Raw genomic sequence first — 16,821 nt, 5'->3', positions numbered from 1 at the left:
CTGAGAAAAAGTATATGCTCATCGTCCTTGAGGATGAAACTGTAAGTAAATAGTAAAAAATTTCTCCCTTTTATTATTATTATTATTATTGTATTTTTATCATTATTAGTATTATTATTATTATGAAGATGCTCTCATTCACCACCAACATCATTGTAAATGCTATATCTAAATGCAAGGAACTCGGGTTCAATCAATAGTATTTGATAATGACATTGGAATGTATGATATCACTTTACAAACCAACAAATGATACATCATCTCAAATGTCATTATCAAACCTGTCCGAACGAACTATAAAATACTTGATCACAAATACAATTACACATGAATTTTAAATGGTCGGACCGGTGTCCAAACAAGTGACAATGATGACACACCATTTGCTCACATGTAAGTGGTTTATTTGTTTCTACTTACTTTAGTTGTAATTTAGTTATTTATAATTTCGTTATGTTTTATTAAAATATATAAGCATCATCGAGACTATTTTTTTTTTAAATTTTTATTAATTTAGCATTTTTTTCCCTCTCATTATTATAGGACTAATTTAACCAATTAGGGAACACTAATTTAAAAATACGCATTGGGCATTGGTTTAATCGCGCATCGCGCGTGTGATAACTAGTTGTAAATAATAAAAATTGAAGTCATTGAAAGTTTGTAAAGATGTATTAAATTCAAAATTTTAATAACTTTTATAGACTTTTTAAAATAAAAAAGTTAATAAAATATTATGAAAGTATTTACACTCATAAAGTTTAACTAACCGGCACAATCAGTGTAGCCATGACAATTTCACAAGTTGAGGACAAGTACAATCTAGTAAATAATTGAATTACATCTACACTTATGAACTTACAAAACAATGGCATGCACGAAAGAATGCAATATCAATCGGCAAGGATTGATATAAAATTATTAATCATGAAACTAGAGCACAGTGCGAAAGATGCTTCGCCCTAGGCCAATACCCAATCCTAACGGTAAATAGCCAGTTTTGAGCTTGCTACTAAGATGGCGACTGCAGTTAAAAGACTGAACATGATTTTGACGACTAGTGCTCTTATTCACATCCAAAACTACATGCCCATTCCCATTGCCCTGGTGTCTTGCTGCACTTGTTTGAAAGGTTGAACTCTGAGCAATATGCCTCGTCTCATCACCTTCGGGACAAGCTGATTCTTCTTCAGTATACACAATGTCTTCATTATAGCCATTTATCAAGAAATCTGAACAATTTTTCTTAACCCCATGATCATATGGATTTCTGAATTGACCAGCTTCATCTCTGAGGTAACTATAGCGCGTTGTATTTGCGACTTCATTTGTTGTAATGTTTTGTGAGATCTGTAACATGGATAAGGTAAACTAAAATGTCAGCCTCCATGATAATGTTTTTAGCAGAATTGAAACAAGGCCCTCTGGGTTTACATTGAAGAGAGGAAAACTCCTTTCTATGTTGTGTGAATTTGTTTTCAATGTTCTCAAAATTTCCAACTTGTCAACGGAAAAGAAATGGAGATTGCTTTCTAGATTTTCTGCTAATTAATGGATTGATTTCAAATATAAGAAGCAACAAAACTCCCTGGCTCTACAACTCATCTTATTGAAAAAGGATAAAAGAATAATTTTTCAAAACCCGAAAGTTTTTTTTTTTTTTTTGGGTAACTACAATCTAGCCTATTTATAATATCTGCTCAACATGATTATGCCAACATCTTGATTGAGATGGGACTCGAACTTGTTACCTTCCGTTTGGAATAGTAACATTGATCCACCAGACCACAAGATACTTGGCCAAAACCCGGAAGTTGACCTCTCTCGAGAGGAAAAATGCAAATATGGTGGGGGATACTGGGATAGTATCCTAGGGCATGTTGCATGAAACAGTAAAGCTGAGGAAATGATGCTCCCCTCCCCCCACCTTTGTTTCAGATATTTTGATGCTAAACTTAATGCAGAGTGATAGAAATTGCATAAAATATTCAGAAACAAACCTGAGAAGCCTGTATGACTGTTAATACTGCTAGACCAGAGAAAATGAAGAAGTCTGCAACAAAAAATGCTATAGCACCAATATGCTGAGTGCCAGCATAGTTCAACCAGAGAAAAAAAGAAGACGGGGCCATAGGATCCGTCAAGATTCCTGTGATGTTTAGAGGTATTTTAATAATCACAACAGATGTCAAAGAAACTCGATGTTAGGAGCAAAAAATCTCAGATTTCTTTATAGAGAGGTCGGGAGTTCGAACCCCCTCTTGTATGAAAAAACCAATCTGGCCAACAATTTGCTCCTTAATTGGGCCGGGCCGGGCCAGTGTGAACGGGGATTACTCTGAGTATGATACGGGCTTAAAGGTACCTCCTATAGTTAAGGCTTGCTCAAGACACCTCGTGGTCTAACAAAAAAAAAAAAGAAAATAAAGAACTCTTACTTGTGAGAGCAACTCCACCAGTTATAAGCATAGCCGATACTTCAAGAACAAGAAACAGGAAAAATTCCCATTTGTTTTTCTGAGTGAGACAGAGTGCATATCGATAGGTCAGGCCACGATTAAAATATAAACTAGCATATGCATATATTACAGCTCAAAGAACAGTGCAGACAATAAATGGAAGAATAAATATAGCCTTATATAGGACAACAAAAGAATGATGGTAGAAAATTAGACCAAGCACCTTGCCAATGCAATTAGATACCCAAGGACAATGGTGATCAAACTGTTCTACACAATGACCACAGGTTGAACAATGCTTTGCACGAAGAGGACGAACAATCTGGAGGAAAAACAAATAAACATTAGTAGTACAACTGGAAGAACATAATTTAGAAAATAAGGCTTTATCAAATTAAAAAGTAGAGGTTAAAAACAAAAACAAAAAAAAAAGAAGAATACAGCACCTTGCATGTGGAGCATAGTTGAGACCAGTTCCCAGCAAGCAATGCAGGATGATCAATATCAATCTTCAACAAGGGTTCCTATCATAAGATAAAACACTCAACCTAATAAGAAAGTTGTTACATAAAACATCACCCCATATGATTTTTACAAGCAATACTCAATGATGATGCTATGCTCTGAGAAAAAAAAAAGGCCAAATATGAAATAAGTTTAGAATATCAAAATTCATTCTTTGGACTTAGTAATAACTAGACTGAAGTGAGCAAAAGTATATTACATATTTGACAATCGCACACTTGTACAAATTTCTCATTACACTCTTCTTTTTAAATATTAATCCTCTAACTTTTTCAATTTGTGGCAATAGTGGTGTAATAAGGGAAAAGTGAGAGAAGATAACATACATCATCCTTTATATCTTGTGAATCATGTGCGCTCATTCTAATGTAACCTGGATCTTTGCTGCAAACATAAAGGGCAGCAAGGATTCAGAAATCAACAATAAACCAAGCATGTTAAATTGGATTGCATGCAATAGCCATCAGAGATACACAGAACAGTGGCACTTTATGTAGCTTATAATAGTGGAGAGAGCCACAACAACAAGACTGAAGACAAGCATGATAGATAGTAGGAATATTTTCCACTTTTGGTCCAAAGACTTTATACCCATAATACTTTTGGTCCTCAAGTTTCGTTTTTGTCACTTTTGGTGCATAACTATCATAGCTTTTGCCACTTTTGGTCCCGCCGACCACTAATCCACTGACAACTCACTAGAAATCCTCAAAACAAACAAAAAATCCCACTTAATTATTCCCAAATGCCAGTATTTTGATGAACTCCGGCAAGTTTTCATCAAATTAGTCATATGTCATGGATCTAAAAGTTGTGGAACTAAAAGTGGAAAAAAAATTCCAGATAGTAATATAGTATAGTTTGCAGTTCACACGCTTTTGGCTGTATGTGTTCATTTTTTATGAGACATTCCAGAGGAGCAAACTTTGGCAAAGTGAAAAAAATTCTAGATAGTAATATATTATAATTTGCAGTTCACATGCTTTTGGCTGTGTTCCTTTTTTATGAGACATTCTAGTGGAGCAAACTTTCACAAAGGTAACAAACATGATGGTTTTAGTACCCCATTGTATGCAACCAGTGTTGGCAATAAGTCCATTTTACCAACACAAAGTTCTACTATCTATTGCTAATTTGAAACAGAAGAAAGTTAAATATTGAACTACAAAGTATGCAACCAGTGTTGGCAATAAGTCCATTTTACCAACACAAAGTTCTACTATCTATTGCTAATTTGAAACAGAAGAAAGTTAAATATTGAACTATAATAGTGGATTTTTAATATGCTAAGTTGAAAAAGAAGAAAGTTAATTGTTAAATTCTTTTGGCATATTTGCAACACAAAATAATTTACACTATTTCAGCAAGTGAGAAAAGCACATGAACTATTGGTGAAGATAATCCTTTTATCCAACTTAGAGACAGTATAAACTGCTACAACTATTGATGTTTGTTGTTAACAAATTAGAATGAGCTATACATACCTGCTACATCTGTAAAACATAACTAGTCCAGAAATTGCAAAGAAAACACCCAGCCAAGCAAAAAGAGCACTAGCAGCTGTTAACTTTGGCAGATTAGGATCTGAATCAAAAAGTATAACACCGTATAGTAAGTATTGTGGCCAACTTTCAAGTCAAGAAGCATACACAAACAAAAAATAAAAGAAATGTGATGAGCAAAAATTACCCATAATGACTGAGTGGATGTAAGTTACAAGTAGCAGAAAGATTAAACACCAAAGTATAGGAGCAAGGCCTAATTTCAAAAGTTTTCCTAGCCAGCTGTCCCCATCACAACGTTTTTCAAACAACTGTCTAGCATTTTCCTACAGAATGGCATACTTTAGTGGATTAAATACATCATAAATATGTATCTTCTACTTCAAAAGTTTGCACTAATAAAGTTAATAATACAAACTAGGAGGGAAATTTGAGGAGAAAGGGACTTAGAGTTGAAAGCAAACTATGCACAAATATAAATAGGAATACTGTGAAATAACAATTCAGATAACAAGATTAACGAATACCTACAAGGAAAAAGGTAACTTGTCGATGATTTTTATCAGAAGCAAGCTGTGCAGGCGTAAGGCCAGTGTGATCTGTCACCATCAGGTCTTCCTTGTTCCCAGCCTGTACTAACACCGTGCATGCTTCTAGGTTACCCCTGATAGCAGCCCAATGAAGTGGAGTACACCCTAAAGTAGAAACTAGAGTTAAGAAGTATTTCTGCAGTCTGCACAAAGCCCAGAAAGCTTAGCACTTGTAATTACCCTCTTTATCCTGTCGTCCCCGATATGCATCCAGAAATAGCAAGAGGCGTAAACAATCAGCAAAACCTTTGTATGCAGCCCTAAAATTTCCCACCATTGAAAAGAATATAAAAAAACATAAAAAGGAGAAACACATACACAGTTATGCCATGCAATGAATGAACAGTTGAGGATTCAATCATTTAATAAACTGTGTAATGATAAAGAAACTATTGAACCTCATAACCATTACTTCACATCACTAGAAATAATTGTAATCAATGACCTTTCTGCTTTCTTATGTGTCTAGAATAGAGTAATGATAAAGAAACTATTGAACCTCATAACCATTACTTCACATCACTAGAAATAATTGTAATCAATGACCTTTCCGCTTTCTTATGTGTCTAGAATAGAATTCTTGTAAATATGCTTAAAGGTCATTGTCTTTAGCAGGATAAAAATGAGAATGGACCAATCAGTGGTTAGAAAAATCTCACCTAATAATAAAAAGTAAATAGAATGCTTGAAAAATACCAGTGTAAAGGACTTCTCCCATCGTTGTCAGGAACATCAGGATAAGCATTCCACTTTCTTACAATATAATAAATAAAAGCTGTCTGACCATATTGTGCAGCAACATGTATTGCCTGCAAGGAGTAGCATAATCCTTTCATTTTCAAAAAGACAAATCGATAGCAAAACCACAACCCTGCAAAAGCATGACATCTTTGAAAAACACACAGCCAGATGTTAATGGAATGATGAATTACAAAAAATTCAGAGTTCAATAACCACTGCTTGTGTTTGTAACCTAAAAGGGTGCTCTGTATGATGGTTCTGTAAACACACAAGTACTTTGAATAAAATATTTGGAATAATTAGTTGTAAAAGTCACCGTATTGACATATTCAACATAATAAATAAATTATTTGTTGAGAAACAAACCTGATATCCATATATATCAGCCGTATTTACCCGAGCACCCTCTTGGAGTAAAAGTTCTGCAACCTGGATTGCACCTCGAACTGCACTCCAATGTAATGCTGTTTGTCCTGTATGATCTGCAGCATTGACATCTCCTCCATGCTGCCAATATGTCACCAACAAACTACCAGTCATGCTATAATGTGTAAAAGAAAGCAACAATTCAAAAGTCAAAATACTAAATGGATTAGAAAAAGAGTTAATAAAACTCAAGTGTTTCCATATCATACTAAGCAAAAACAAAACCCTGGCTATCCCTTTGCAGCAAGTGACCCTCGTTTCAGAATTTTGATTGAAGACATACATATCAAGTATGCATCTTTACCTGTCTTCACATAAACGCAAGCAAGCTAATAGTGTCTACCTCCAACAGGTTCCTTAGACCTGATCCATGAGATGTAAAGGCACTTTCTCAAACAGAACAAGCAACTACAATTTTAACAGCGACAATATAAGATTTTCTAGTACATAATATATAATATACATTATATATATTAAGGCCTTAATTATGTGTTGTGGTGCAAGTTGACTAGGCCTATTAAGTAGTTTGGTTGATTGGCCTGAATAACTAAAAGTTGTAGACTGTATTAATGGGATACATGATATATACAATATATAGCACATATAGTATACATACCAATACTAATGTTACTCTGTATGTCTATCATCCAAGAGGCACCAAAACAAACATCAACTATGGCTCAACATCGCTACAGCTTTCGCTATTACGAGGTTAGGTTTCTCAAAATTAAGAATGTATTAAAATCAATGTTATACTATATTTATATCTAACACGACATACATGATTCAAAATTTTGAAAATCAGATATTCATTCTTTCTAATTGAATAAATTAATGCCTTGATAGTCTTCACAAATTTTGGACACAATCCAAACACGATCAGGTCAATGAGAATTACAGCAGGAAATGACAAAATATTCCGAAATGGGGGAAGTGATGCACACCTCAATTATGTATTGCGCAGCAGCAGAGCGGTTGTTAAGAGCGGCCCACTGGAGGGCGTAGTAGCCAAGGCCATCGGGCTCAGATACTGAGCATCCCTCGCTCTCGACTAATCTCTGTAGCTTTTCCATGTCACCGTAAGCCGCCGCCGTGTAAACATCGTTCTTCGAGCTCTCATCCTCTGCCGCCGCGGCTGAAGCGGTTCCATCATTCGCTGCCGCCTCCGCATTTTCCTGATCTCTGGATTCCACCTCCTCCACGATCTCGATCTCCGACGTCATCACGTAAATAATAAAAGTTAATAGTATTCAGCTTCGAAATTACGTATACACGCAATTCCGTACACGCGCAGATGCGACGCCTAGAGGTTTTGGTCGGAAGGAGGAGGTGAGGGGACGAGTTAGGAAGGGGCTTGACTCGGTTACAGGGGGCTATACAGAGAGATGCCCAGAAGCCAACTCGCCTCCATTCTTGATATCTCATGCTGTCTTATTCAGTTATTTCCTCTGTTTCTTATTTTCTTTATTTGCATTTATCTCCCCCTATTTCACTAATTTCAATTTTCGACCTGGACGTTGCAAAGTCGTTTATCCCGAGACAATGTGGTTTGAGAAAATATCATTTTTAGTCCCTCAATTATAATATATGTATCAATTTTGGTCCTTGACTATTAAAAATTTTAAATTAGGTCCATGACTATTCAATTTGTATCACTTTTGGTCCTTGACTATTAACATTTTCAAATTACGTGCATGAATATTCATTTTGTATCACATTTGGTCCTGCCGTTAAATTTTTCGGCGAAGTCATCGGGGTGACCGGCGTTTTCTATTTTTTATTATTATTTTTTTATTTTAAAGTTTTTTTTTTATTTTAAAGTTACGGAATATTAAAATAATTTTTAAAATAAAAATTAAATAAATTAGTCGGTCACCGGTGACTTCGCCGGAAATTTGGTCGGAAAATTTAACGGTAGGACCAAATGTGATACAAAATGAATAGTCATGCACCTAATTTGAAAATGTTAATAGTCAAGGACCAAATGTGATACAAATTGAATAGTCATGCACCTAATTTGAAATTTTTAATAGTTAAGAACCAAAATTGATACATATATTATAGTTGAGGGACTAAAAATGATATTTGCTAATTTGGTTTGAGTATACCCCAATTTTAATACTTACTATAAATAGGTCTATATTGGCTAGACCTTGCAATTTGTGTTTTCCTATCGTGCTTAGGTGAAGTATTATTAGGTTTAGACGGTAAACAGGCTGAGAATTCAAATAAGAACATGAACACAAAACTGTATTGAGTTTATAAACATAATAAGTTAACAAATTTGTAATTACGCGAGATATATGATACGAATTGACATGATATAAATTTAAGACAATTTATATCGTGGACCAGGGTGTACAATATACCAAAAAGACGTCGTTTTGGTATTTTAAATAATGGTTTGTTTTTTTGGAAATTCTGTTTTCTGTTTTCGGCCGGTCTACGTATTTGTGTTAATATTCTGTATATTCTTTGAAGACATTCTGTGTATTGTAAACTACGATTCTGTGTATTCATGTTATGGGTACTTAAACATAGGTTGTGACGTGTTTTGTGTATTCGAATGTTAGGAGGAGGATTTATGTGTAGTTGTATCAATATTCGGTGTATTCCCTCAAGTCATTCTGTGTATTCTAGACAAGGATTCTGTGTATTCATGTTAGTGGTACTTAAATATAGGGGTGATGTGTTTGTGTATTTGGTGTTTCCATATTCAGTGTATTCTTTGAAGACATTTTGTGTATTGTAGACTACGATTCTGTGTATTCATGGTATGGGTACTTAAACATAGGTTGTGACGTGTTTTGTGTATTCGAGGAGGTTTTCTGTGTAGTTGTATCAATATTCTGTGTATTCCCTCAAGTCATTCTGTGTATTCTAGACAAGGATTCTGTGTATTTATGTTAGTGGTACTTAAATACAGGGGTGATGTGTTTGTGTATTTGGTGTTTCTATATTATGTGTATTCTTTGAAGACATTCTGTGTATTGTAGACTACGATTCTGTGTACTGTAAACTACGATTCTGTGTATTCATGTTACGGGTAGTTAAACATAGGTTGTGATGTGTTTTGTGTATTCGAATGTTAGGAGGATTGATTTCTGTGTAGTTGTGTCAATATTCTGAGTATTTACTCAAATCATTCTGTGTATTCTAGACAAGGATTCTGTGTATTCTAGACAATGAATTTCATGAAACCTTTCGCGTCCTTGTCCACTAACATCAAAACGACGTCGTTTCGGACTAGGGTCCACAGTCCTGGTCCACGATATAACGATTGTAAATTTACTAATTACTTTAAAATTTTTCATTAAAAAAACTACCAAATGTCCAAAATAATTCAATAAAGCCATACAAAAATATATCATATATTCACACCCAAATAACACCCATATATCAATTGGTGAAGCCTTCCAGAAACGAATTACAGATTGTGGTCAAAATTTGTGGAGATGGGGAAGAGACCATTTCAAGAAGTTTGGTCGTTGTCTATCCCAGTTGCGCAGCCGATTAATAACTCTGAGGGAGAGTGGCACTCTCAACGCTGTTGATGAATATAGAAGAGCTGAGACTGAATTGTGGACGCTGTCAGCCCAGGAAGAAATGCTTTGGCGTCAACGGTCGAAACAACTTTGGCTCAAAAGTTGTGACAGTAATACCAAATACTTCCAACGTGTAGCGTCGGCCAGAAAGCGAAATAATATGTTGTTGCGATTACAAGACCCTGGTGGTGTTTGGCAAGAGGGACCCGGCTTAAATGCCGAAGTTATGAGGTATTACACTGAAATTTTTATATCAACATCTTCTACTGCCAATCTTTTCCAGAATGTCTATACCTGTGTAACTGATGACATGAATAATCGGTTACTTCGACCTTTCACGCATGAGAAATTAAGTTAAGGTGGCTCTTTTTGATAAAGCCCTGGAGAAAGCCCTGGGCCCTAATGGCATGACACCAGCATTCTATCAGCGGTTTTGGACGGTGGTTGGGCATGATCTGTCGTGTTTTGTCTTAAATTGTCTAAACACATGCTCCATTCCCTAGGGGTTAAATGATACCAACATTGTTTTGATTCGCAAGAAGAAGTTACTTGAGAAGTTCGCAGACCTACAGCCTATAGCATTATGCAACGTTGCTTATAAAGTTCTGGCTAAGGTATTGGCGAACCGCATGAAAGAGACTCTTGATTCTGTTATCTCTCCCGCACAAAGTGCCTTTGTCAAGGATTGGCTATTGACTGATAATATCATAGTGGCTGCGGAGGTTGGGCATTACTTGAGAAAGACGAGACAATGGAGTGTGGATTGGCCTGCATTGAAACTTGACATGGCCAAGGCCTACGACAGAATGGACTGGGTTTTTTGGAAGGTATGTTTACTGCTATTGGGTTTGATCAGGATTAGATCAACCTCATTATGCTATGTGTTACCACAATCCGCTATACTATTATGGTGAATGATGAACCAGCGGGCATAATTACTCCATCACGGGGCATCCGTCAGGGTGACCCATTATCCCCCTATCTATTTATACTTTGTGCTGAGGGCTTATCGGTCTTATTAAATCAAGCTAAGAGTAGGGGTGATATTCATGGCATTAGAGTGGCTAGAGGTTCTCCATCGATCTCGCACCTTCTATTTGCCGATGATTGCCTTTTATTCTTTAAGGCTAATCAGCAGGAGGTGCAAGCAGTCAAGGACTCCCTGGATTTGTATTGTGCATCATCGAGTCAGCTTATTAATTATGACAAGTCTAATATTGTGTTCAGTGTAAACACTACAGATGTAGTACGTGATCAGGTGGCAACTTCTCTGGGGTATGTTTGGCGACTGACCTGGAAAAGTATTTAGACCTACCTTCTTGCCTGGGGCGTAACAAATCAGCTACTCTCCGGTTCCTTGAACAGAGGGTTCGTGAACGTATCACTCTATGGCGTAATAAATGCACATCACGAGCGGGAAAAGAAGTTCTTTTAAAGTGTATTGCACAGGCCCTCCCCATTTTTACTATGTCAATGTATTTGATTCCAAAAAAATATATGTGATAATTTAGAGAGGTTAATGAACCGTGATTGATATTTTCTACAAGCGCACAGAGTCAATCACAGTATAAATTCCTGTAGTATTCCAGGGTCGATCCCACGAAGAACACAATTAACTATTGTTTTGAATCACCAATTTTGTTGATAAGAGCAAAACGCAAATAAAAGAAATTCACGTAATAAAAAGAATATTTATGAGTTTAAAATTAAAAAAACTTCTAATTGAGAAAAGACTAGGGATTTGGGTTCACCTATTAGATAATTAACTAATCATACTAAGTACTGATTCGTTTGATTATAGTGATGATTGCTCCATTTATATCCTAATACTCCGTCGAGCTACTAAGTTGTATCCAATTAACTGTGATTATCCGTCGATATTTCTCCAACATTAATTGAACCCATTAAGCAACAACCAAAACTCACCACAAATACCTAAAGATATGTCTAGTTTAGGTCAATTGTGTTTATCTTACGAGGTCTAGGTTCATAATTCACCTGTCAGTTCTTCAACCTTAATAATAGAAATATGCAATGGCCAATCACACAATTCACAACTAAAATACATAAGATAAATATAATCAAAATTCAATTATTCAATCGAAATTAGAAGAATCAGCACATGAAAAATACTCAATTAATCTAATCTAAGGCTAGTCCAAATCCCTAATTCAAAGTTCTAGCCAATAATCATAATTAATTGCATAAGCTACTCAAGAAATTTAGCATATCAAAAGAACATATTAATCTGAAAATTTAATCTAACAAGGAACAAGAATAAAACAGAGACGGAAGAAAGTGATTCAAGCCTAAAGAGATGAGAGTGGCGATCTATGCCCGGAGATCTCCTGCAATGAAGTCTCGGATTCCTCCTCGTCCTCGCTGGAATTTTCGCCCGACGGGCCGTCGATAGTAGCTGTTCCCAGGGTTTCTTTTTTTTTTTTCCAGTGTTGTCTCGTCTCTCCTTCCGCCGTACCAAAACAAATACAAATTGAAATTGGTTTTTCTTTTTTGTTTTCTCCTCTTCGTCCTTTCCCTTTTTTTTTTTCCATTCCAGTGAACACCCAAAACCTTTTAACCCCTTTTTTCCTTTCTCTGTTGCGCAATACCCTCCAAGTTAATTCCCTTTTTCTTTTTTTTTTCCTTTTCTTTCGTTAGTTCCAGTGAACCCAAGGGAAACAACAAATTATTTCCTTTCTTCTCTTTTGTTGCAGTGCTGTGCAAGTCCATCAAAGACCAAATCAAATGAAATAAACTAGTTAAAGTAAAGGCAATTATAACCTAATGACACAACTTAATTAAACATAATTATTAAAACACTTGTCTAAAATTAAATATATAAAACTACCAAATAAATGTAATCCTATAGTTGAAATGAAATTCTTATTTATATTAATAAAAATTGCAACATTAGCCTAATATTTATTAAAACCAATCTAAACTAGTAACTTATAAATAAATATAATATTTATAATAAGATCAACACTAAAACTTAATTTATTTATACAAATCACTTACTAAAATTACTCCAAAAATGCCTAGAAATTAAACTTATCAAACTTCCCCACACTCAAGGTTTTGCTTGTCCCCAAGCAAATTTATTATGCAATGAAATAAAACTACCAACCATAACCATGTCAACTAGGCATTCAATTCAAGGGAATTGGTGAACACATAATACTTCATGAGAGTTCAAAGGCATATGCACACAAGACAATAGAGAATAGTAGTCCTCACGGTTGTTCACTCAATCCCTCATATATACGTAACTATGTAAGAAGGGTACACACCATCCTCTATTGAGAGTGCACTTGCCATAGGCTTGCTTGTCCACCAAAATTCCACCACCAAAATTATATGAAAAACACGAGTCAAAAGGTCTTTATTTCTTGGTTGTAACGGGGCCAAGGGTATGTGGTTTAAGAAAGAAAGGATATAAGTAATAACAAATGAAGTCCAAGGACTCAGTAGAGCCATAATTCCACCATATCAAAAGCAAGAAACTTGTATTCTACAAATAAAACACTTCCACCAAACACAAGTCATCACTACTCCATTCCCCCTCTTTACTTTCACTTATAAATTCACCAAAAATCTCAAAATATTCATCTTTTTTTTTTTTTTGTTTTCTTCTCTTTTTTTTTTTTTTTTTTTATAAAACTAAAGAAATAATTCTTTATTTCCACACAACCCTCAATGGTACTCTTCCCAATTTTTGTATATTCATAGGGAAAGATAAACAAATTATTCAAAAATTTCAGCCTTCCTCACATTCCCATAATCATCAACTTTCTATATACTATCATGCCCTCATTGCTCATAAGTCATAAATCATTTTAAGAGCAAAATGAGCACAAAAGTTTTGGGCTAACAAGAGTTTACAACCCACTTTTTTTCCATTTTTCACCCCTTTGATCACAAACAATTCCTCACCCAAAGCAAACCATCTATACAATCACCTTTCAACTCCAATCTCACCCATACTTCATCACTTTTGATCATCTTGCACAGATAAATGAAATAATGACATCCACTGACCCACGGGCGGGTTAAGAGGCTTCTTTTTATGAGCTAAGGTTCTTTGGGATTGGCTAACGAAGAAAAATGTCTTATTCAGTTTAAAGCTCAAAATGGTTCACTAGGGGAAAATAGCATGTATAAGGATGTGGTCATATGTAAGGCTTTAAAGCTAAATCCTAATGCCTTAATCATTCTCGTGTCATCACATAACATGTAGCTCTGTAATGGTATGAAGCAAGTTCTAGAAGTAACACAATCAAAGAGGGCAAATAAACACTCCAAAAATGAAAATAAGTTGCAGTGGGCAACCTCTAGGCTCAAAAGCTAACGGTGTGACAGAATTTGACTACCAACTCTATGCAAGCATACATATAGCCAAACACATTCATTGATATTATGCATCCCCAGGACACTAGAACTTATCTCCCAATCAACATAGTCATTAGATGGACTTTTTTTTTTTTTAACTTTATTTTGCTGAAAACTTGTAGAAAAATGAAGAAAATGATGCTAAAAATATGCTGAAAATCTCAAAAGATGTAGAAAAGTGCATAAACTTATCACAGAAAAAATGCAAAAAAATAAAGAAAAAATGCAGAGAATTTTTTTTTAAATAATTTGCTGCAGAAAACATCCCCTAAACTTTCCCTTCCCCATACTCAAACTCAACATTGTCCTCAATGTTAAATAGAAAACAGGAACGAGAAAATGCAGTAAATAGGAAACTCCCCTGTTAGTTGTCAAATGGAGTTGAGAGTGATCGTGTCAAGACAAGCCACAGTTTCCCCTTCTTTGTAATGCTTGAGTCGTTGTCCATTGACTATGAACGGTCTCTTCTCATCTCCCTCAATCTCTATGGCCCCATATGGATGAACTTTAGTGATCACAAAAGGACCTGACCATCTAGACTTCAATTTCCCTGGAAAAAGTTTAAACCGTGAGTTAAATAATAAAACTTTTTGCCCAACTTCAAACTCTCTTCTCAAGATTCTTTTATCATGCCAAGCCTTGGTTCGTTCCTTATAAATGCGTGCATTCTCATAAGATTCACGACGTATCTCATCTAACTCATGCAGCTGTAGTAATCGTCTCTCACCTGCAGCTTTCAAATCAAAATTTAAAGTTTTAACTGCCCAATAAGAACGATGTTCTAATTCAACAGGAAGATGACACGATTTACCATAAACTAGCCTATAAGGTGACATCCCTAAGGGTGTCTTATAAGCTGTTCTATATGCCCATAATGCATCAAGTAATTTCACAGACCAATCCCTCCTAGATGAAGTTACTGTTTTTTCCAAGATTCTTTTAAGTTCACGGTTAGAAACCTCTACTTGACCACTTGATTGAGGATGGTATGTGGTCCCGTGCTTGAGATGACAACCGTATTTAAACAACAAAGCTTTAAATTGAGAGTTCTTAAAATGCACTCCATTATCACATATAAAAGCTCTAGGAACACCATAGTGTGAGAAAAGATATTTAACAAATTTAACTACACTACTAGCGGTGTTATTAGGCAATGCAATTGCCTCAACCCATTTGGAGACATAATCAACAGCTACCAAGATATAGGACTTACCATGAGAAGGTGGAAAAGGTCCCATAAAATCTAAACCCTAAACATAAAAAAGTTCTACCTCAAAGATTCCATGTTGAGGCATTCCATGTCTCCTCCCAATTGTACCTGTACGTTGGCATCTATCGCATGCCATGACATAGCTCTGCGCATCTTTGAATAAAGTTGGCCAATAAAAACCACTTTGTAAGACTTTGGCATCAGTTTTGTTACTTCCGTGATGTCCACCATATGGAGAAGAGTGACAATGATGAAGTATTTGGACCATCTCCTCTTCAGGTACACATCGCCTGACAATCGCATCAGCACATCTCCTAAAAAGCAGTGGTTCATCCCAAAAATAGTGCTTGATTTCTGAAAAGAACTTCTTTCTCTGGTAAGTATTAAAATCATGTGGAACAATGTTAGCAACCAAGAAGTTAACAAAATCAGCAAACCAAGGTACAACATTATCTTTAATGAACCATAGTCTCTCATCAGGGAACTCATCATTTATGGACTCCTGAACATCAGATTTTTTCATATGCTCTAACCTTGACAAGTGATCAGCCACCAAGTTTTCAGTTCCTTTCTTATCTCTAATTTCTAAGTCAAATTCTTTCAATAACAAAACCCAACGGATTAATCTAGGTTTAGAATCTTTTTTAAGAAACAAATATTTAATGGCTGAATGGTCTGTGTAGACAATTACCTTTGATCCAACAAGATAAGAGCGAAATTTGTCAAGAGCAAAAACAATGGCTAAAAATTCTTTTTCAGTAGTTGCATAATTATTTTCAGCATCATTTAATACTTTACTTGCATAACAAATCACATGCAACTTTTTATTTCTTCTTTGTCCTAAAACAGCACCTAAAGCAAAATCACTCGCATCACACATAAGTTCAAAAGGTAAATTCCAATCAGGTGCAACCATAATAGGGGCTGAAATTAAAGCTTGTTTAAGACTATTGAAAGCCTTTGAACATGCATCATCAAACACAAAAGGGGCATCTTTAACCAACAAATTACAAAGAGGTTTGGCAATCTTAGCAAAGTCTTTAATGAATCTCCTATAAAAACCAGCATGACCTAGAAAACTTCTAATAGCTCTTACCGAAGAAGGGGGAGGTAACTTTTCAATAACCTCAACTTTAGCACGGTCTACCTCTATCCCTTTAACCGAAACTTTATGACCTAACACAATACCTTCAGGTACCATAAAATGACATTTTTCCCAATTAAGCACAAGATTTGTCTCTTCACAACGCTGCAAAACACGCTGCAAGTTAGCTAAACAAGTATCAAAAGAAGAACCAACTACTGAAAAATCATCCATAAAAATCTCAATAATGTCCTCAACCATATCAGAAAAGATTGCCATCATACATCGCTAAAATGTAGCAGGTACATTGCATAAACTAAATGGCATCCTTCTATATGCAAAAGTACCAT

General features: G+C 35.4%; 1 protein-coding gene across 4 annotated transcripts; it reads right to left on the bottom strand.

Annotated features, from left to right (window-relative positions):
• Window positions 1–703: 703 nt before the first annotated feature.
• On the bottom strand, window positions 704–7,653 carry LOC116032548 (protein S-acyltransferase 24-like). 4 transcript variants are annotated; one of them, XM_031275160.1, is made up of 14 exons: window positions 7,188–7,325; window positions 6,548–6,606; window positions 6,184–6,358; window positions 5,773–5,885; window positions 5,257–5,336; window positions 5,018–5,181; window positions 4,674–4,812; window positions 4,469–4,568; window positions 3,311–3,368; window positions 2,906–2,983; window positions 2,683–2,781; window positions 2,439–2,517; window positions 2,001–2,149; window positions 704–1,350 (listed from the first exon to the last, which is right to left on the bottom strand). In XM_031275160.1, the coding sequence occupies exons 3-14, from the start codon at window positions 6,355–6,357 to the stop codon at window positions 934–936; spliced, it is 1,650 nt and encodes a 549-aa protein (XP_031131020.1). In that variant the 5' UTR covers window position 6,358; window positions 6,548–6,606; window positions 7,188–7,325; the 3' UTR covers window positions 704–933. The 4 variants fall into 4 exon arrangements, with proteins under 4 accessions (XP_031131020.1, XP_031131021.1, XP_031131019.1 ...); XM_031275161.1 differs by having other exon boundaries at window positions 6,548–6,651; window positions 7,188–7,300; XM_031275159.1 differs by lacking the exon at window positions 6,548–6,606 and having other exon boundaries at window positions 6,184–6,324; window positions 7,188–7,653.
• Between the last annotated feature and the right edge of the window lie 9,168 nt (window positions 7,654–16,821).

This window comes from Ipomoea triloba, chromosome 10 (assembly GCF_003576645.1).
Source record: "Ipomoea triloba cultivar NCNSP0323 chromosome 10, ASM357664v1".
NCBI classification, from domain to species: Eukaryota; Viridiplantae; Streptophyta; class Magnoliopsida; order Solanales; family Convolvulaceae; genus Ipomoea; species Ipomoea triloba.
This window is presented reverse-complemented; position numbering and strand designations above follow the sequence as displayed.